The sequence below is a fragment of the Serinus canaria genome, chromosome 3 (genome assembly GCF_022539315.1).
Source record: "Serinus canaria isolate serCan28SL12 chromosome 3, serCan2020, whole genome shotgun sequence".
NCBI classification, from domain to species: Eukaryota; Metazoa; Chordata; class Aves; order Passeriformes; family Fringillidae; genus Serinus; species Serinus canaria.
In genome coordinates this window covers 72,256,683-72,279,781 of record NC_066316.1, presented here as the reverse complement: position 1 = coordinate 72,279,781, position 23,099 = coordinate 72,256,683, and the positions used below count along the sequence as shown (strand labels likewise).

The following is a 23,099-nucleotide window of genomic DNA, read 5'->3' as shown; positions in this document are numbered from 1 at the left end:
GAAGATTTGTTTTTTTAAATTGTCATTTGCACATACTACATATTTTTTAAATGGAAAACATTTTTTTCCCATCTGGCACATAAACATCAGCTTCTACAGACCAACTCCTTTTCAGAGAAACCAGCGAAACCCTCTCTTGCTTAAAGGACTGGTAGCCACTGGATGGCAGAAAGTGATTTTTACTGAAAATGAATGAGATGCAACATTTTTAGCCTTCTACAGCTGATTTATCCCTAGAATTCAACACAAACCATAGGAAGTTTGAGTAGAATACAATCTGAATGTTACTCTCAACTAACAGGATTTCAAGCCTAAGATGATGCCATTTTTACACAAGTATGAATCAATATGAAAAGCCACTGAGAAGCAACACTTTCCACAAACCAGATGATACTCAAAGCAGCTGTGACGTGAATGAATAAATCTCATGATTTTACTTCCGTAAGCTTTCCAATTATTTCCTAACAAATTTATTGTTACAACTAATGCATTTATGAATAAATGAGATTACACTTAATCAAGATATTCTAAACCAGGAATTTAATCAGAAAGATATTTGTGTGTTGGTGCTCTGACAGCAATTTAAAAATAGGACAAATTTGTTTAAGTCATTTAAGAAATATTCATGAACAAGTCCATACAGTTCAATCTGCATGCAAGCTTCAGCTCAGAAACACAACTGCTTCAGCAATACAATAGTGGCAGCATCTTTTCTAAACAGCACAGACTATCAGCACTTAAGACAGAGTTTTAGCCATGCAGTTCATCACCAAGACCTTGTAAAAATGCTCCGTAATGATGACTTCTTCTGTCATATTATAACACAGCAATAGGATTGCTACCCATTTATCTTAGAGATTATCCATTGCACCCATAAGCCAAGGCTGAGCTTTCAGTATTTTCTCCACTCATTGGCTTAATTTTAATGTAGAATTATTTTATGCAAAGTACCTTATGTATCTCAGGTGAAACAAATCCTATTTTGCAGTCAGCTGTTCTGCTACACTTTCAGTGAAAAATCTAATTGATCTAACTGGTAATAGTAGGACTAATCCATGCCTTTTTACATAAAACCCATGAAATTCAGGATACGAAGCTCTGATGTTCCTTGCTCTGACACATAACTAATCTCTAGGTCATCTTTCCCCTCCACTGTCCCCTAGAATGATGGTTAAAACACATATCTATGCATATATACTCTTATGCACACACAAACATGTTCTTATATGTATGTATATACACATACACATTTTAATAAATACATTCCCCCTATCCTTTTGAATTATGAATAATTAGTAGTTCCCCCCTGCTTTCTAATTATGCATCTATACTCTTAAAGTACTTTTGTGTCAGTGTAAATCCTATTTTGTTACTGAAGGTACACCCAGAAATAAACATAGATGTTATACCTGGGGACTTCCACAGCTTCCCTCTCCTGATGATACTTTTCATATTCTGCTACTTCCATGAAAAAGTAGTAGCTTGTGAGATTTAGGAAGAGTAATAAATAAAAATGCAACTACATAAATAGCATAAAAGTAAAATTATTTTTATATCATCTTAGGAGAACTATTTGAGAATATAATTTCCTACCTGCCCCAAAGACTGAAATGTTGTCTTTCAAAGTGTGCATATACATTTTAAGCAAAGGCTCATAACACGTAAAAGAAAAACTGCATGATGTTTGGATCTGCTCCATTTAGCACCAAATCATATCAGTGAGATTTCATTGGACTTAGGGGAACAATCTTTGCAGGAACAAGTAGCATACACAGAGATATGAAAATTATACAAGCGTACCAAATAGAGCTTACGACTGGCTTTGGGCCATAATCAGCATTACAATTTCTTCAAGTAAGTACAAATTATACCTCATCCAGAGTGGAGTACCTGAAGAGTTATGTGCTATAAAGGAAGCTTGGAGTAAAACATGTCAGACAGATGCAAATAACAAAGGGCATCAGAGAAGCAGCAGCTTATTTCAACACCATACCTGCTACACCTGACTAGCCTAGAACTGAAAGCAATTCTTGCATGGTATGGGCTCTGGGGGTCACTATTAGCAGTAACCACAGATGACAGAATCATTTAACTTAGAAATCATCCAGTTCAGCCCCTCTGCTCAAAGCAGGATCCTTTACACCTATGCAGTTACATTTCAACTATCAACCACGATGGAGACTCAACAACTTTTCTCAGCAAAGTGTACCATATCAGTATTCAACCACCTCACAGTAAAAAATTAGTCTCCTCTGTTCAGATGAAATTTCACGTGTCTTAATTTGTGCCCATTTCCTCTGGTGCTGCCACTGGGCACCACTGATGAGAGCCTGGCTCCCTCTTTATTAATCATTCTTCCATCAGGTATTTATATACACTTGTCAGATTTCCCCTGAGCCTCCTCTTCAGCTCTCTCACACTCTCCTCACCCAAATGATGCTCCAGTCTCTTAATAAGATTAAGAAGTCAGAAGAATTCCTAGAATTGACAAATAATGAACCATAAGAGTATAATTATACTCTGATATTTTAGCCCACATAAGACTTCTTTAAATATGTTCTTAATTGGAATGAAACATCATCTTCTAGAAAACTACAGAGTTTATATTTCAAAATTATCACCACATTCACTGGTTAATGCAGTAAGTATTTTAAGCAGTGGCCATCAGAAACCAGGGGAATTTCCATACATTCAACTATACTAGGATCTTTAAACTCAAAATGAACACTGCAAAATTCTCCTGGATTCTAACAGAGTTCACTGGAGTAAAAGGAAGTCTCCTGAGAGAAAAAAAAAATTATAAATTCATTCTTTATTAAAGGATCACCCCAGCTCAAAGCCACCACAACACAAAAATGATGAAAATTATTATGATTTTGCTTTTTTGGGAATGCTGCTTCTAAATTATTATCAAACATTGCCTCTCCAAACCTTTTATACTTCACATTTGCCAAACACTGAAAGTTTTATTGAATTACTCAATTCTCAGAAATGTCAAAATTCTGGGCAGTTCATAACAGTGAGTGCTGTTCAAGAAACAAGCTCTCACTTAAGAAGATCCAGACTCCACCCAGAGAAGTCCAGAACAGTACCATTAAAAAACAAATTGTAGCAAAATTTAGGAGCATAATATTCTCCTACCAACTATGGAAACATAGATCCTCCTTGAAAAAAAAAGAGTAAGTGAAAACCAAAAGAAGTCAAAGAATAAAAAGCCTCTATCTCTGGTTTTATGTGTTTGTGGTTTTGTTTGGTTCTTTGATTTTTATTTTTATTTTCTTGTTGTTGTTGCTGTTTGTTTGTCTTCTTTGTCATCAGTCCTGCCTTCTGCACTCCTGAAGAAAGAAGAACGATCTATTCAAAATCAAAAGATTTTAGGGAAAATATTTACCTTCATATATGACAGCTATGAGTTTACATGCCTGAAGCAATTTCAACAAAAATCCTTGTAAGTCTACAGTTACATTGTCACCAACTTTATTTTATATAAACTATTCTGTTGATGAATAACACTATACAAAGAACTGCAGCAGTCATACCTTTTCTACAGACTTCTGAATTATTCAAGCACTAGCTCTTGTACTAAAAAGACAACATTGAGAAATATTCTTGAGTTCAATGTATAGATTAAATCCAAAGACATCTGCATGGATATATCCCAAATCAGTTTGAAGGAAATTACAGAACCCCACTATGGCACTATAAGGCTTTCACTGCTCTGAGTGAAAAAACTGAAACAGCTTGGGGGATCACCTCCCTTCACTGGGAGAACTGTGTTGTGTTCATCAACCTAGTTACAATATGACAAAAGATTATAGACAGAGTGATTATACCCTCTGGTGATTTGATTTGAGGAACTGGATAACAAAGTGCTTCAGAAAGATTTTTCCATAAAAGCAACTCTTTCTACAGAAAATGTGCATAAGTTTTGGCATCCAAACAGACACAGAGGAGAGATCTGGATTTCAGTGACACTGCTGCAAACTCAAACGTATCCAATGTCAAGAGAATTATTCCAGATTATAGCAATGAAATGGAGATCAGAACACAGCCTCCTCCTGGAGCCTTCTGATGCCATTTGTGAATTACACACAAAAATTACCTTGAACTAATGCAGCTGAAGGAAAATTGGCAACAGTTGTGGCATTTCCTAATAACCTCAGAAGTTAAAGTCTTATGAGGATAGAAGGATTTGGGCTTAATTTGATCACATTTCATCCATATTAAATGTAACTAAATAAAGGTTTTCTTCCTCATAAAATTAAAAAATATGCTGTGCAAAGCTAAAACTATGGGAGAGTGAAACACAAAAAACTGTACACATTTAAAAAAATATTTAAAATCTACATTCAAAATATCTACAATTTTTTTAGAAACATTTTAGAAGTCCTGGCCTGCTATATATTGAGCTGTATCTATCTCCACTATCTCCCTGACTTTCCTACATGGAGCAATGAGGAAACTGATGATGTTTATATGCTACATTTTATTCTTCAGTTTTTGTTGGGGTTTTTTCCAATTCAGAAAACACTCTTATAATTTCTTATACTTAAATACAACTAAAAGAGACTCCTAGCTCAACAGAGCTGGAGTCTCTTTTGAGATAGGAGTCTCTGTTGAGACTCCTATCTCAACAGAGATGGCATATTGCTCTCATAACTTACTCCCCTGGGAAAATACAAAGCATTTCTAAGAGGAAAAAAACATCACTATTAGATGCACACTGACTCAAAAGCAACTTCAATCAAAGAGTCAATATACAAAAACCTTTCCTAGTTGTTCAAGAATATAGACACTGCAAGGCAAAGGGAGAAACCCAAAAAATAATAAGGAAAGACAACAAAGGCATTGAGAAAGTAGCTACATACATTCTGGCCAATGGTGGAAAAAAAAGGCTACTAACATGCAGCCCAGAAACTAAAAAGTCTTTTATTCTAACCAATAGAAAATTATTTCAGCTAATATTTCCCAAGTAAAAAGATTATGATATGCTGTGAAACTACATAAAAATTACTTTTTGGTAATTGAATTCCTCTATGAATCACAATTTATGAACTAGCTGGAAGAATTTTGAAACCACTGCACCATATCAAGAGAAATTTATCTTTTTTCTTCTTCTTGCAGTTTTGAAAGAATGTCACTACTAACATATGAATAGCTCATCAGTTATAAAGTCAATCTTCTAGTCATATAGCTCCTCTACCCCAACATCTTTTAAAAACATTTAAAATTTTTTGGTGATTTCTAAGTAAATCACTTGAACCATCTCAGTCCCATTTCTATCACTGAAAGACACAGCCCATCCTCATCTAAGATGAAAGATTCATTTCTTAAGGGGCATACAGAAATACGTGCTAATTAAAGACAACATTAAAATCAGCCAAACTATAACTTGTCTAAAATAATTTGAGTGAAAGGTAATCTTTGATATGTTGCAGCATTTCAGAACAAGCATATTCCTCCCTCGACTTTCGAAGTTCTCACTTTGAGATTACATTTCTTAAAAATTAAAACCAATTTTGGCCTTTGATACAATTTGAATTAGAATTTAAGATACTATCCTGTATTTCACCTTAAATGAAGACCGAATACTCCAAAGAATGAAAGGCTGCCTTTGGGGATGTTATCAAAGTAAAGCAGACTCCTGCATTCTTCCACACTTGTACTGTGAAATTCCACTGAGAAGTGGCTATTCCCTAAACAGGATGCAGCAGAACACATTATTCATTCTCCAGTCTTAATTACCAAAATGACTAAAACTACTTTGAGTTGTTTTAATTAAAAACTTTCCAGATTTCTGCATGCACTTTATACTAAAGTCCATATTCCTGTCAATGAATAAAGAATGAAAAATTAACACTTAAAAAGTTGCTTTCTCAATTTAAATATTTCACTTGTTATGATCATTTAATGAGGCCAAAGAAACTACAACAGCTGCAAAGTCACCAGGTAGACATAATTGGATTTCAAATATTACACTGATTAAGTACAAGGGGAAAAGAATCCTGTGAACCAGAAAGCTGCATTTTTTTTGAGCTACATGCAGCTGCACTGTGTAAGAACATGTCTACCTGAAATGCTTCTTGGATTTTTACTGGTCATTGGGTTTACTCTACAAAATTCAATACACAAAAGTCACCTAAATTCCAGTCAGTTCAACTTGACAAACTGGAGCCTAAATATTATCTTCCTTGAAAGCAAGGAACCCTGTTTTTAAGAGCAGGGTAAGAACATTTCATATTACTGTATAGTTTAGAAGTATAGTTCTCTTTCTGCAGTTTATTTTTAAATGACCCCTAATTAGGTCAATACTATTTTATGCACACAAAGGCATTAGTTCTAAATGTTCATGTAGAAGTGAATATTTAATCTGTTAATGTAGAAGGCACTTCAGAATAATGTTTTCGAACTATTTACTTTAGCTTATGTTAACACAACAAACTATTTCTTCCTACAAAACCTAACAAAACCCAGAACAACTATCAGAATGCTTTGGAAGGTAAATACAGCTGAAATTAGTAATAATTTTAACACATCAAGTAAAAATGAAAGAATGGTAAACTGAAGAATATTCCCAGAGGATTAACTATTGCTGCCATAGTCTTTCCACAGCTAAATTTTCTTCTCCATTTCACTCAAATTCACACTTTTGCTATGCAAGATGGCAGCCCTGTTTTACAGTATATATATTAGAAGACTTTTTCCTAAATTTTACCAGAAATTACTACCAGCATATTCAGTATTCTACAAGAACACAGCTATTTTATTTTCATGAATTGCAGCTAAACTTAGCAGTGTTCACAAAAGTTTTCCTACCACCAGAAAATAAAAGGTAGGTGAGGTATGATGACCTTGTGTGATAGGGTCACCAACGTGTGGGAACAATAAAAGTTTAAGTACCAAAACACAAAAAGTACAAAGTTTTAAAAGCTATTTGGAAAATTTGTCTAATTAGTTCTGAGTGTAAAATTTATTTTTGTTTGTGCATTACCATCAACAGTGAATGAAATATGCTACAATGAAAAATATATAACATATATATGTTATATATGTTATAGACTCTAACAAAGCCCGCTGAGATACATCTCTCAAACTAAGCCAAACGAAAACTGAAAGCCTCCTCTTTGGTAGCATAATCTCCTTCAGACTGGCTGTATCCTGTAATAGCACACTACACACAGTGTAGATGAGACTTCTGGCTGCCAAATCTGGTTTTGCGTTTTATTAAAAAAACTTAAACTAGTTATAAGAATGAGAGAATTGCTCAGAAATGGTGCTTTTCTGCACAAAACAAACAAAAACAAAAGAAAAAAAAACAGTCTTATTTTTTTCTTTATTTAAGTATTCAGAACCAGTTTTACTGGAAGAATCTTTACACAAATTAAAACCCTGACAGGTAAAAGCAGGTACTTTGTTAGATTACTTCTAGGTACAGGCAGATGCATCTACTCCCACAGAGGCTCAGCAGGTGTTTTTCAGCAGCTGGTGCCCTTTACCGGTTTGCCTTTGTAAGTGTTCCCATCAGATTTTCAACTATTTCAGAGGCACCACTACACAATATACACACACTTGGCAGCTGTGCAGAAAATGAAACAGGCTTAACATTTTATTCAAATCAGATGCAGTCAATTTTATCTCATGTTAATATTTTAGTCCATTTCCCTATTCATATTTACTACTTGCATGAAAAGGAGCAACCTAAACAACTATAAGAATATATAAAACTCTTACAAGACAGTATCCAATAAATATTTTAAAGCAATTTTTGCTTTGTGTATTATACACAGCCATGCTAGTTTAAAGAGCAGACTAAAAGAAATTAAGTTCTCTATATTCACCAGTACAGATGTCCCTATTTAACTTTGACCTATATTATCAGTTAACTGCTCTTGTCTTTGAACTTCTCTGCCTGAGAAGAGATAAGTCCAGATTTTAAATCTTTTTTTAAAAAAGCCTTTAGACCTTTTTTAAAAAAAAAAATTGTACATAGAATAAACAATGTCTCTCTAAATGAGAAGGTCTGTTAAAGTTTCAATTACAACCTCACTAACAAAAGGACATTTGAAAACATTATTTTTTATTCACAAGGATTTTTTCTTGCTTTATCTACACTTACCAGTGGGTTTTGCCTGTTGTCATTAGTATCAAGCCCTTGAAAATAAAAGGGTACATAAAAACACAGCCCAGACTGGTACAACAAAGAGCATATTTACCAGTTATTCAATAGCATCCTTGCCCCTCCCAACATCTCCAGTGTCTTAAATGTGGTTTGTTCATGTAACACTATCAAACTTACAGGATGTTAAAAGGGTCTTATTATGAGTATGTAAATAAATAAGCTAGCACAAAAAAAAAAAAAAAAAGAAAAGAAAAAAAATCTATAATGTGTTTGTTGGGACAAAAGGGTTGAAACCGGAAAACCAGAAGATTTGAAGGATGTAACAGTTTTGCTCAAAGTGACCTCATGGCTGAGACTGTTAAGAATGTTGGTGTGGAAAAACTCCATTTATTATGCCTAGTGTTGTTCATTCTCTGCCTGTTTTGAGAAGTATGCTAAGAAGATTCCTGTGTTGAGATAACACATTCTCACAGACGTGTTTGAGCCCCCTGCTGCAAGAGAGATCATAAAGGCACAGACCTGTGATCAACCCCAGTGTGTGAAGCCCTGCGATATCCTTTGGTAGTGGGGCTGCTACCTCCCCCTTCCCCCTCTGTCCACTAGGATGAGCTAGGCCTAAGGGAGCCTGTGTCCCTGTGTGGCTCTGCCTGCTGGGATGAGCTAAGCCTAAGTGAGCTTGTGTCTCTGTGTGTCTCTGCCACCCAGCCTTGCCGGCAAAGTAATGAAGTAAATTTACCCTTTGCATGGCAGCTGTGGTTTGGTGATCACCTGTATGTGTCAACTCACTCAGTATTATACAATCTACTATATTCTAATAGCTGCAAACTGATTTTTAAAGAAAAAAGACAAATGCCTTGGTAATATTAAAAGGATTAAAAGCACAAGACTACAAAAGGTCTTAAACTAAACTGCACATGAGACTAGGACAAATGCAACCAACCGAAAGAACAAATGATCAGATCATATTTTAGGACACTACAAGGTAGGTACGAGCATTATATTACAGCTGAAAAGCAAGGAGAAGCTATTGGCCAAAAAAAAAAAAAAATAGTCTTTCACTGAAAAGTCATCTGAAAAATTTGTGTAGATAAGCTAAGACACGCTGCAAAGGAAACCTTCATTCAGTCTGATTCTAAAAGGATCCAACTTGCCCAGTGTCAAACCAAAGCAAATAAATCTGCTGCCAGTCTACCAAACGACAGGTTTATGGCAGAAGTAGAAAGAGAGCACTATTTTGGAATAAGAAAAGACTTAGATTGCTAAGTGCCATGCTGGTTGCTTTTTTAGATCAGAGACATATTGTACAATCTGGAAAGACTTGTGGGTGCAAGCGGTTATCTATCAATTTCTCCAGTAATCCTGGAAAACCGAAATGATAGGAAAGTATCTATAATATTTGCCCATTCTTATGAAACAATAGTAAAAGCCTCTTTTCGTTATACTTTGGTGAAAATCCTTCCAGTTTGTATAAATATAGTCTGTTTTAAAATGGCCACATTACAGTGATTTGATCCACATCATCATACCAAAAATAAAAGCCTCATCATATAAATAGGCCAAGGAGGATGTAGCTGGAGCAAATACAGGCTTACATCTGATCAATTATATAATGCCTACCTCCAAAACTTATGTTAGATGTGACGTATTTGCTTCCTTTACCTTCATTCCTCCCTATCCCAAAAGAGGTGAACTGTTTATTACTTCCACAATGGTGGATAGACACATATTGTTCCAGTAAGTGCAGGCTGCTGCTCAGTGAAAGCCGTCTCTTGCTTTTCATAGAATCTGACATAAGATCATGCTTCAGTTCTCATCTACCTCCAATTATTCATCATTCCCTATTTTTTTGCATCCTACATACATCTCATATAAAGACAGAGATTGGCTTGACTATCTCCTTTGCATACAGATCTTAAAAATAAAATAGTAGAAATCTGGCAAGCTGAGGGAGGCATAGAGAAAGATATATAACATAGTGGTCTATTTAAAAGCCTCTGTTACTCTAATAATCAACTCTTAATGGGAAATATATATATACACATACCCCATATACATGTTGTACATATGTGTTTTACATATATAGATGTAGTTTAAAAAGACATTTTTAACTATGTCAAATGTATATATTACAGTCTTTTTTAAGTCTGTGATAATGTTGGACTAAGAATGGATGACAGACTTCAGGGAAGTCACACCTGCCAAACATGGAGATGCTTCAGAGAAAATAGTTTCAATTTCTTTTTCTGCATTAAGAGATAGCTCCCCTCAAAAACTGTTATAGTATCAAACAGCTTTTTGGTGAGTCAAAAATCACAGTTTTCAAATTTTAAAGGCAAACTACAGTCCTTACTGACAAGCATTTCAAAAATTAAAACAATAATTATGGAAAATATAAGACAATTCCTTTTTTTTTTTTTTTTTTGTCTTTTACTATCATTACTTTAAAAGAGAAAATCTTTATGGTCAGTACAGCTCTGTTGAGATAGTTTATTCTTTTCTCTCTTGTTAAAGCACTAGCTCAAGTTCTTATTCTGATGTTCTAGGAAACCTGCTTTATATAATTTGATACAGACTCCAGATATGAAAAAATACTCTCCTATTAGGAGAACATAGATATGGGTAGAACTATGTTTGGAACAATAATCTCAAACTATTGGACAAAATTATCCACCTGTAAAGCATTTCTTAATCACATATTTATTCCTTTATATATACCTACTTCATTACTAATCTTCTCCACTGGTGTTAAGTTTTCAGCTGGTCTAACTCCTGGTTATTGGAGAGTGGTCATAATTGCTGATCCTCCCAAGCTGTGCTCCTAAGAACTCTGCCTCACTGAAGCTGAGACACCCACTTGTCATGTTAAATCAAGGAGCCCAGACGTTCACATTTCATTATGCAATTAATTAAAAGTTGTACCATAACATTCATAAAGCCTTGCTATCCCTGCAATGTACCTGTATTTCAAATACAGTATCAAATCTATTTGACATGATCATATCAGGTTTTTCCCTCTAAACTAAATTGTTTTTTTTTTCTTAAAGGCTTTTACAAAAAATAAGGTTATGAATCTGGCACTTGTTAAAATCAGTGATCCTCTTGAACAAAAAACCTCATCTTACTGACAAAGGCATATTAGAATAGTAGAAAGGTTTTATGAATCCAGAAAAATGTTATAGTACCATTTCTAGTATTAAAAGCTATATCAATAAAGTAAGGCTTGTTTGGTTTTTTTCAAAATACTTTTTGATTTATCATAACGGGAAAATGTTCTCCATTGCTGAAAGAAAAAAGAACTTCCTAGCATTCAGGAAATCATATAGTCACATTTATCTGCAGTGAAAGCTGCAGTCAAGTAAGGTACATGTTTAAAAATATTACATGCAATAAATTATATTCAAGCACAGCAAGTGTCTTTCAAAGGTGAATTAGTAGCAAGTCACAGAGAGCGTTTGCATTTCTGCAATGTAAGATTACAGGTAAATTTTAAAATGAGAACACCACTTTACAGCTGGCACATCATAGCAACAGATCTTTTTGATGAAGAGTTAATAAACTGTTTCTACTAGGAAACAGAATTTTCTTAATGGAAAATATGATCATTTTATACAAGATGGACAATAAACTGCTGTTTCAGCATGAAGCACATATTTTTGCTTGCTTTTAGCCAAAGCAGTAATATTTATTCCTAGAATTTTAATGAAACAATGCCTAAAAGCTTCATTTAAGGGTAAGTGTAATAATCAAACAATTTGGTGTAGAAATTTTACATATAGTATCTGAAATTCTAAAAAAATCCTAAAATACCAATAACTCACATATTGAAGTAAATTAAGCCAGAACTTGTCGGCTTTAAGATCATCATCAGTGTTGAACCTTAACTCCAATATTTTTCTTCACTTGGTATTGCACATATTCAACCCTCTTTGGACTCCCTCCCCTGAAATATGAAGACCAAGTGCAATCCCTAATATACACTACCAGCTATTAAAGCAATTGTACTTTGACAGACATGGTTTTCCTTGTCTTAAGTTGGGTATAATGATTACAGAACTTCTAAACTCTCCTCAGAGCAATTTCTGAGTATAATTCATTGGATAAATGACAAGATTTCAATAAATGCAAAATATTTTTTTAAATTATTCTTTATGGTTCAACCATCAATTGCTGTTTGGAAAATAAGCAACTGAAATATGTACTAAGATCAACTTTGGAATTAATGATCCAATATTCTAGATGTTCAAAGTGTAATTTATCCAAAACCACGCATACTTTAATTCAGTGGACTTACCTTGTACAATTCTAAAAACAAGAAAACATTACAGGAAAAGAGAGCATATTGATTTTGTAATGATTCCTTCACATAATGCAGAGAGAAAAAAAATACCTTTCTTATTTAGATCATTAAGCAGCGCTAGCAAAAGGAAATGGAAATAACATGAAGAAAAGAAATAAATCCTACCCTGAACACCCACTTTAGGTAAAAAGCTGAAGTAATTTTTCACGATCAGCAATTTTTTAGATAAAGCATGTTTTCACAATCTTGAAGAGTAACTTTCCCTGGCCTGAGTTTATGACTTTAAAGGTACATTTATCTGGCAAAAAGCCTGGCACAAAACCACCTTTACAATAAATACAAAAAATATATTTCACTAATGGTCAAGCTACATGTCAACTGAGCAAAGATAATAAAGCTAAGCTTGTGATTTCCCAATGTTTTAAATTCTTATTATTGAAACAACAAAGCTGGCACATCACTTATACAAAGAGTAGAACCATAATAATTTAGATTTAACTGGTGTGACTGATCAGCTACTTATGAACCACCTGTGCTTGAACAGTGATAAAACCACAGTTCTCTGAGAAATAATAAATGTCAAGAAAAACAGGTATCTACAAAATGGGCTGGGGATGGGATTTGTTGCCTTTCTGTAAGAGCCCTTTGCAACTCCTTCCACAGGACACACTGCACCCTTCCACCTCTGAACACCAGTGACATTCCATAGCAGCAGCACAGCTCCCTCTGTGCCACCAGCTCCTGCTCCCAATCCAACACAGGTAGGAAATGAACAACATGAGACAGCACAGGTGGAGTGAGATTGCTGGGGGAAGTGGCACAGCAGTTCAGATCACAATGGAGAAAGGCAGGAAGCAAGGCTGAAAAAGGAGCACCACAGAAAGCAGGAGAGTGCTGAAGCCAGCTGTTTATGACATGCTATGGAATGTTTTTATGGCTGCCAAAATGTGCAGGGTTGGTCACTCCTGGTCTCATATTTGCAGTGCATAATGGGATTATGTAGGAATGGTAGCTGTAAAAATTTGGACCTTTGTCAGTTCGAGTTTCATCTTAGCACCTGCGTTCTTTCAGGCAGTGATTTCACAAATCATGAAGTCATAAACTTTTTAGGAAAACTCTGACCCTTTGCAAGGAGACCCTAACTAAAGTAAATATTTACCTTGAAAATACCAGCCATATGATTTCAGATAACATAGTACTAAAACTAGCTTAAATGTATTATTTCTTCATTGTGGACTGCAGTGGCAGATGCACCCTGGCTACACTGCCAATCCTTTTCAAAAAGAACCATGTGTTAATATCTGTCCTGCTTTAGGGCATTGCTGCTGCCTTTGGTGTTGGTTCGTAGAGGTTTTGCCATTTTGCCTTATGCTTTCACATAAAAAAGTATTAAAAAAGATAAACATATACAAGTTTAAAATGCGGTTTGTTAGAATTAGTGTCTAGAGGAATACATTTCTCTCATCTCTTCTCAACCTGTGTTTATAGGAAATAAGAAAATCTAAATCTTAACTAATATTTTAAATCATTTTAAATGCAAGATTACTTCCAACTTATATGATGCAGAGCTTTAACTTCTGACCAACAGCTCAAAATATAAATGAACTCCTTATGAATTCAGTTCTGACCTTAGGAGTTTTGAAGCTGAAATGCAATGGTGTATGCTGCAAAAAATGTTACACAGTCAAATACTCTCCCCAAACTGCTGACAACGTGATCAAAATCACATAGCTCATGAGAAACAAATAGAGAGCTCTTAAAATTATTTTTGCACAAACCAAAACATACAGACTAAAAAGAAAGGGAAGAAGAATATTTATAATTTTTACTGCCATAAGGATTTCCCCAGAGAATAGCAAGTGCTTATAAAGCTCAATATATAATACTCAAAACCCCAGCAACAATGAATGGCTTGGTTGTTCTGTGCCTTTTTTCCCCTGTGGATTATGGGTTACATGTGTATTGATTTGTTAAATAGGCTGAGTACCTTTATGTCTAGACTAAATGTCTTACACCAAAACCCTACCACTAATGGCACCTCATAGTAATCAACAGCAGCTGAACTGTCAACTTCCTCATGATGCCCTTATAAATTCCTAGTCATGAAATATCCAGTTGTATTTACTGCCATCTCTACTCCTTGACCACCTACTCAAATTTTAGATAATCTTGCAAAAATATCCATACAGAGATACAACAGAGCTATTTTATGAGCACCTATACATGCTAGGGAAACACCTGAAAATCATTATTTTTCTGCTTTTGCTTACACTACTTAATCCAAAATAAAACATAGTGACAGAAAATCTTCATGCTCTCTAAACTGACTCCAGTTAATTGGCAAAAATTTGAAACACCAACCAAGGTGTTCCTGAGCTTAGAGACTTAAAACAGCCATGGAGAAAAATCAAAAAGGAAAATAATTTTGCCCTAACAAAGATACATCCTGACAAAGTAGGTTTTAACTTACGCATTGAGAGCTCCAGCCTCTTTTAGCTCCTTGATAAAAAATTCCTATTTAACAAATTTCAAATCTATGAGTCTCATTAGTGGAATCAAGGAGCTGAGAAATCCTGCAGCAGGACAAACTTCATAAAATTGGCATCTGTTGTTGCAAATCAATACTGAAGTTGGGGGCAGGAATTACATACATGTGTGCTCAAACAATCAAAATTGGTTTTGTTGTTGACACATCTATTTGATCTCATGTAATAAGAATCATATCAAAGAATAAAGTTCTGAAGAAGATTGTTTCTATTTCAAAATTTCACTGTAAAACTGAAAAACAGACCTCTTGATGACACACAATCTACAAAAGACAATTATTTATTAAATTTGCATAACTGATGAATTTTTTAACATTTATTTTAAATATTATATGTGCAAAAATCAGCGAACTATTCCTTTTAGATAGGTATTTTTCTGTCTGAACCATATTTTTTCTGAAACCACTTACTGCCTTTTAAAATATTGGTACTTCTTCCAAAAAGTTTACAGATTAGTAGGTAGTATTTAGCTTAGGAGAAAGACATTTTACTGCAGAAAGTTGTCATGCTGAAAACTGTCATATAAAATGACAATAGCTGCAGTTTCTGTATTTTTCAATCTGGTTAAGGGCTGTCAGTCAATTCATAAACACAACATTAGGGACTGTCACCTAAGCAGAAAAGAATAGATTCAGATTCTAAAACTGTATTCTGTTTTGAAAGAGTTAAATCTTTATTCAGAATCCCAATAAAGTGCCCTGCATATATTCTCATTTCCTGCTTTCCCAGAGAGATAAAATGTGGAAAAAATGTATCCATGTTATATGCTGCAGAACCAAGAGACATAAAACCTCAGTACACAGAGCTTGCTTTTATGTCTCTGTTCAAATCAATACCAAATCTTCCACTTTTCAATAGATTTGACATATACAACGAGTAAAAAGGTACCTGCGATGGAGTACTGCAAGTTCTAGATGGTAAATAACAAACAAGAAATTTAGTTCCCTTACCTCAGCTTTTTCCCCATTTTAAATCAGTAAAAGTCGAAATGTTAACATTTGTTTTATCCACTTTTTTCCTCTCTGCACTTTATTTTCTATCATCAAAGCACATTTTGAGATAGCTTTGCACCCCACACAGTCGATAACACCATATTCAACACCCCTGAACAGCATCAGTAAGAATGGTGCAGAATAGTGCTGTGAAGTCAGAGGCTAACCTGTACAGGTCAAGGTACAGAAGCTCAGGCTCACTTTCTCCTGTGATCTTCAGAAGAGAACAGAATCACTGTAATACTTTCATTTCATTGATTCAGATCACAGCTCAAAACCATAAATAACTGAAAATGTAATGCCAAAGGAATGGAGAACTGCAACTCATGAACAAGTAGTTCAGATCAGCAATTCCTTGAATCTGAGTCAACATAAAAGGGATTATATTACTGAACTATGTTCCCCCAAAAATATTCTTCAAATTAGTAGCGAAGAAATTGACTGCCTGCATTTACCTATCACATATCACTGGAAAAACTGGCAACGTTTCCAGTTAAATTTTGGTAATGCAAAGTGAAAACTAATTTAATAACTTTGAAATGTACTCACCTCATCTAAGTCTTTGATATAAACAATTTTCTCTTCAATACCAATAGGCATTGGTTCACTATGGGGGATCTTCACCTCTTCATACATTTTATTATTTTCTCTCTGAACTGACTCTGGTAAGAACACCTAAAAGTGTATTATAGGAAAATTAATTATAAGTATGAAAACAGAAAGCGTCATTACGCATAACTCACTTTGAACAATGCTTTATCACTTTTCTCCAAAAAATGAATCCAAACCAAAAGCAAATCTCACTCATCCTTTTTATAGATAGAACTGAACCCCTCAAATGGAAAAGAATCAGTTTTACTACTCAGAAAATAGTCCCAAAACCCCAAAAAAGATAATTCTGTTTTATTAAATTTCAGAATGCATTAGGTTTAGAATTTCATAAAGCATTTATTTTGTTAAAGTCAATTCAAAGGTATTCAAAAGAAAGAAAAACCGTATCTTAAGAATTTAACTGACCCTAGAAATAAAAGCAAATACATCAGTTGAAAATTATATCACTTCTTCCAGAGTGGAAATAAAAATAGAATATATCAAAGCATTTAAAACCCTCTGCAAAGAAGCACTGGTTCATACATCGGATTCCATGAAGGAGGAGACTAAGGAAACAAAGGGAATCCTGCTGCACATTACTCATGGGGAAAGATGTACTGTTCAAGAAGGGTCATGCACCAACATACCTTTGCACCCCCAATGAATGCTGATGTTTTCATAGCTTCAGCTCGGGAATCATAGACATGTGGATAATGAATTTTTTCGACGCTCACCTCTCTCTGTCTACCTAGGACTGGCATACTCCGAGCATTCAGAAGCGCTAGTTCTCTGTGAGCAGAAAATACCTGCAGTAATTCTGCCCATTTCACACTGCCATCACAAAAACTGAACATGGTATATATATATATATATATATGTATATATATGAACATGGTCAGAGCAATATTTGAGGGAATGAAAGAAAAAAATTTTACAGTGTTATTCTCTGGCACTACTTAGACCAAAACCTTAAAACACACGGTTTAGATAAAATTCAGAAGCTCACTCCAACAAGTGCAAGGCTTTCCTAAAATCAGTTTTGACTCTTTTTAAGCAACACAGCAACATGATTTCACAGTTAGATACCAGTCTCACTATATTTTTCTCAATACAAAATACAACAGCTTATTTGCTCCTTATTCTCTTCCCTCCTCTACTCCTCCCACTACCTTCTAGCTGTCAGCTTGGAAAATAGTACCCATTAATCTTGAGAGAGAAAAAGAAAGATAGTTCTGATAGATTTAGTACAGACTTCATAAATCCTAAGCAAGTAGTGTGCATACAGGAACCAAGAAAGATAGCCTACCCAACTAATCTGCAATTCCAGCCCACAGAGATGAGATCAAGAAGATTCTCATTAAGCAAATCACTGCTTTCTTTCCTGAAAATTAGGTTTTCATATTAAAAAAAATTCTACGCCTGTAATAAAACGTGACTTGAAGTCAGAATCACCTAATCACCAAAGCAAGCTAAAAGAAAATAAACTGTTATGATATGTTGAAGCAGCAATTACAACAGAAGCATTTCTCAACTTTTGGGATTTATTACCTTTGCATCCGCAGCTCTTTGGGATCAAAGCACATTTGTCCTTCTCCAGAACCTTCTCCATCTTCCACAGCTTGTTTTTCTTTTCTGGCATTTCGTTTTTCTTCCCGACGATATTGCTTCATTAACAACTTTTCTTGCTCAGACTGAATTGTGACTTGACAACCATAATTTGGTTTAGCATTTTCTCCTATAAACTTCTTGCACTGTTCTGAAATATGATAACAGACATGCATCTCCATAAGTACAGGATTCCATTTCATTCCCCCCCAGTTTCATTCTAAAGGTTTGGGGGATTTGATGTCTGGTTTCATGCTTGTTTTGGGGGATTTGTGTGTGCCTGTGTGTGAATGAACTGTGTGCTTAAAAATAGTTGAGCTTTATGCAGACTATGCAGCAGTTGGGCTCAAGACATCTAGAAGTACCACCAGGTCATGTCCCAAAGGCAGGACATCTAAAATACACTAAATCCCAAAGCAAGGGGATGGACTAGCAGCAAAAGGAAGGACATTTTTTGTTTTCTGTATTTATAACAACTTCATCTACATTGCAAGTGCCACTTTACCTCTTATCACTGCTATTACATACATGCACTGATAAGCAGGATGGTGTGACAACAGATTAAACAGGGTGATCTTTTTTTTGTAACAGCCTCTTCACATAACAATTAGTGTATATATACTAGATAACATGACAGTATTGAAAGCATACTCACAATGCAATTTCCCTGAACAAGTGAGGAAATATATCCTACTCTATACAATCACAAGGACTCCTTTCTTTTACGTAGATAAGCAGCAGGATTATCAAGAATAATCATAACCACAGAACAATTTCAGTAAACAATAAATCCAGGGGAGCAGGGAACCCAAAAAAGCTCAGTTACATTCACATTTCTGAGATCAGTACTGGCCAAAACTGAAGACACAAGCAAGTATTTTATATATGACAGGCTGGGATAGAATTATTTTGTTTTCATTTTAACAATATTGGTGGTTTTAAATGTCATTTTTCAAAATTCTGCAAACAGATTATTAGTTTATATAGGTTTGACTGAATATTAAATACTTAACTCAGTTATGTTTCATATGTACTTCTACAGCCAAACTCTGAAGCGAAAAACTTGAAAACCTTTTTTCATCAAATAAACCCACTTGACTGACATTTTGAACAATTTGTGCTGCTTAGTTTTTACCTACAGCAACAGTGAAACTCCTACATCTCACAGCATGCATACTGGATAAGGCAACAATAACTCGTTGAAGAGCATTGAAAAAATTCTAATAAACTGTCAGAATGTCCACATTAATACCATCATGTCTGCAGCTTTTAACTCTCTCTCTCTCTCTCTCTCTCTTGTATTAGAAGGGCACAATTTCCTGACCAAATTTAGTTCAGACTGAACACACCAGGGCAAAGAAATGTTGCTTGATTTGTCTGATAAACACAACAATCACCTGTACTGCCGTGGAAGTAAATTACATAAGAAATAGTCAAATAACACAGCATGGTATAAAAAGCAGTACATGTACAGTTCCTTGACTTGTGCTAATTTTTAAAGGCAAAAATTACTCAAAATTGACTAAATTTCTCCAGACAGAAATTAGTCCCTTCCCCAGGTGAAATTTTGGAAAGATAAGACTTCCCCGTTAAAAATACCATTTTGATCAACTTAAAAAGAATAAAACCTTATTAAAATTGAAATTCTGAACTCAGGGCCAAGAGCATCTTCAGTCTCAGAGAAAATACCCTGAATATCACTGACTTTTTCACCACAGTTAAAGAAGAATTCTCCCATCAGTGAAGAAAGAGATAAATCAGTTAATGCTTTTCTATTGTCTGAAAAACATAACATTGAAAATATTCTTCCTCCACATTCTAGCAGAAATTACTGTGATAGATTTTACTGATGGCATAATGAAGAGCAATTTCATAAAAGCTTCCAAAATACTAATTCTGCTAAGTGAGAAGAAAATACTCCTGTAATTACACTCTGTATATAGGAGAAAAATGTATTAATTCAATTTCTACTGAATGTATTTCAATTTTTTATTTGATGACCTAAGAAGGGAAATTTATCAGGACAGAAAGCCTTGTCATATAGCAAGACATTCATCTTTGAAATCATGACAGGGAAGAGGTAAAACTAAGAGTTGTTCTGATGAGTTTAGACTAACCTTTAGCACAGCAAGAGATGAACTTCTAAACACTTGCTTATGTCTTTCATGGAAGACAAACATTAAAAAGGGGTCACTTGCATTTTGAAATTGTTGTGGAGATACCTAAGTCCACCATTACTGGCTCTATTCACTTTTTTCTAACTCCATATACTGTGAACATGCAATGGGCTTCATGGTGCTACATCCATGTAAGACTTATCCCAAGTCACAACCCATATGCTATCAGATTTATTTTTGTCAGAGAAGAAAGTTATAATACTTGTTTTAAAACAGTGATCTGTAAAACTTTTTTTAAAATAATTACTTAGTGCAGATATATTAACTTATAAAAGCAAAAATGACAGTACAAAACCTGAATTACTTTTTTTCACCCTCTCACTTATTCACACTTAAGTTTGACTCTATTGTTTTCAGAAGTGGTTGCAACTGTGCTTTTCTTCCCCAAGGCCTACATCAGATGATAGTACAAAGTAGAGAGGAAGAAGGAAAGCAAATGAGGACCAATAGAAGATCAGATTATTTCCAGAGTAATCCATTAAAACAGGAAAAGTGCAACTGTTAATACATTCAAAATTTGCACATGGCCACAGGCAGTTGAAAACGAAATAAATATATGCAATCTATATTTGTTTACTCTGTATAATCAGACTTTCTTTGCTTAAGCCCAGAAATACACTCCTACATTGCCTCCTGGGATTTTTTGGTTTTTTTTTGTTTAATTATACTGTTGGAAATAAAACAACAGTTAGAAACCTACTTTTTAGCTGATTTGGAACAAAAATTTTGTAGTCACTTACCTTGAAGAGCCTGGAACCTGTTATCATTTGGACAAGTCAAAGATCTTTCCAGAATCAGAGATCTGTTCTGTAGGAGTTTCTCTATGAGTTCAAAACCTTCAGGGCCCAGCAGTTCAAATAACTACAAAGAAAATAAAGTCATAAGTCATATCCTAATGTACATAAAATTTTAAATAGGACTGCAATATTTCTATCCTTGGCAACATCCTATCTGTTGACAATATCCAACAAATTAATGAATTTCACCTCCCAGTAATTCAGTCCAAAGGGTATAATTTCTAATACCACATTCTCTATTACAAAAAGGGAGACTTACAGAAAGTTTTCAGCTGGAAATATTTCAAAATTTGTGAATTTTGTATATTAAGTAAAACTAACTTTCTCTTGGGGATTCTTATATAAAATTTAACTCTCCTCAATACTAAACTTTACATGTCTTAATGATTATTTATATGTGCTGTAAATTTACTTCTCCATAATTTATGTAGATGAATCAAGAAAACCAATGATTTCTCATGAAAGTCAGGTATGTAGGAAGTCATTCCCTTTCTGGTCAACAGGAGGTGTAGCCTACTGCATTTTCAAAGGCTCATCCTACCAAAAAAATATCATAGATGTGGAGTACAGCAGGAATATGATGAAACATTTAAGATGACACTACTACTGACTTCAGTACCTGGACATATAATCCTGTGTGTAACTTGAACACATAAGGTAAGTGATGCACACCAGAAGAGGATTCTGAACCAGTTAGGGGTATTTTGACCCAATGATATTCCTACTCAAATGATTCTCTTGTAGCAGGTTAGACAAATACAGTTCCTTATTAAAAGTCCCATTTTCCATATAATACTTTGTTTTAATGAAAAAGACTCCTAAACATTAAAATTACTTTCATCTCTATCTTATCTACAATTATTTTGTCAAAAATCAAAGCATTACAGTAAGCAGTTAGTTACTCAAAACCATTCTTGATTTTTAATACTGCTCAAAACAATTTTTTCTCAATTTTTTTCTATTTCCAAAAAAGAAAACAGTGCAGTTTCTCCTTAGTGCTTTTTGAATTTGCTTCTAATATTATCCACATAACTTTAGGAATCTGGTAAGAATAAAATGTATAATGTACTTTGATATGATGTTCTATGAAAGTGTAAGACTTTGGCACTGTAGGATTTAAGCATTTCTGTTCTAACTATAAAAGGAGAGAGAGGTTTCTTACTGTCCTGTATTTATTTTGCCAACTCCTTAACAAAGAATTTTTCTGTGGCTCTCTATGACTACTGTCCTTGGGGAATACCTTGAAATAACTTTATGTTGCCTCTTCACGTATTTGCAAAATTCTGAACAGTGCCAATGGCATCAAATCAATGATCCCTTTTTTCAGGCCAATCTGTACTTCATAATACAAGCTGTCACTTAAAAATAAGGAAGGGGGAAAAAAGAAAGAAGTGTCACTCCAGGCCCTCAGGGGTTTCTAGGAAAACATAAGGTTTCTGCAAATTAGTACAGTGATGGTGCACTTTGCAGAGACTACGAACTAAGAGCTGATGGTATAAAGTCTTGTATTTCTTTCATTAGAGTAACCAGTGATGGCAAGCTGGAGAAGCAGTCTCTAGAAAATAAAAGAATTCAATAAATGTGGACAAATAGAAGATTTTCAAAACTGACAAACTACAAAAATATAGAACAGGGAACTGCTGATCAGACATCAATTCTGCTGTCCGGGATCTCAAGCTATGATGGATTTCCCTTTATCCAGCCTTCACTAGCACTGATCAGTAATTCTTCTATTTTGCATAGCTTGTTACTGTCATTTTACAGACACATTTTAACTAATATTATCTGAAGCTCTAAGATGACTTTGTTCTTACATTTTTAAAGAAAGTGGCAATTTCGTACTGGTAAATTTGAGGAGGTATTTTCCAGGGTCAAATACTTAAGAGAGGGAGGGAAAAATAATCACTGAAGCAGCAAAAAAATAAGTGTATTTCAAATAGCTTAATTGCATAAAGAAGTGAACACAAACTTGTCT

General features: G+C 34.5%; 1 protein-coding gene across 2 annotated transcripts in view; it reads right to left on the bottom strand.

Moving 5' to 3' along the window:
• ASCC3 (activating signal cointegrator 1 complex subunit 3) overlaps positions 1–23,099 on the bottom strand; it is a 252,139-nt gene that overhangs the window by 191,041 nt on the left and 37,999 nt on the right. For both annotated transcript variants that reach the window (XM_030235642.2, XM_050973217.1), the window contains exons 5-8: positions 21,068–21,188; positions 18,094–18,301; positions 17,193–17,334; positions 16,504–16,629 (exon numbers count right to left, since the gene is read on the bottom strand). In XM_030235642.2, coding sequence (XP_030091502.2) covers positions 16,504–16,629; positions 17,193–17,334; positions 18,094–18,301; positions 21,068–21,188 — 597 coding nt within the window. The remainder of the gene's footprint in view (positions 1–16,503; positions 16,630–17,192; positions 17,335–18,093; positions 18,302–21,067; positions 21,189–23,099) is intronic.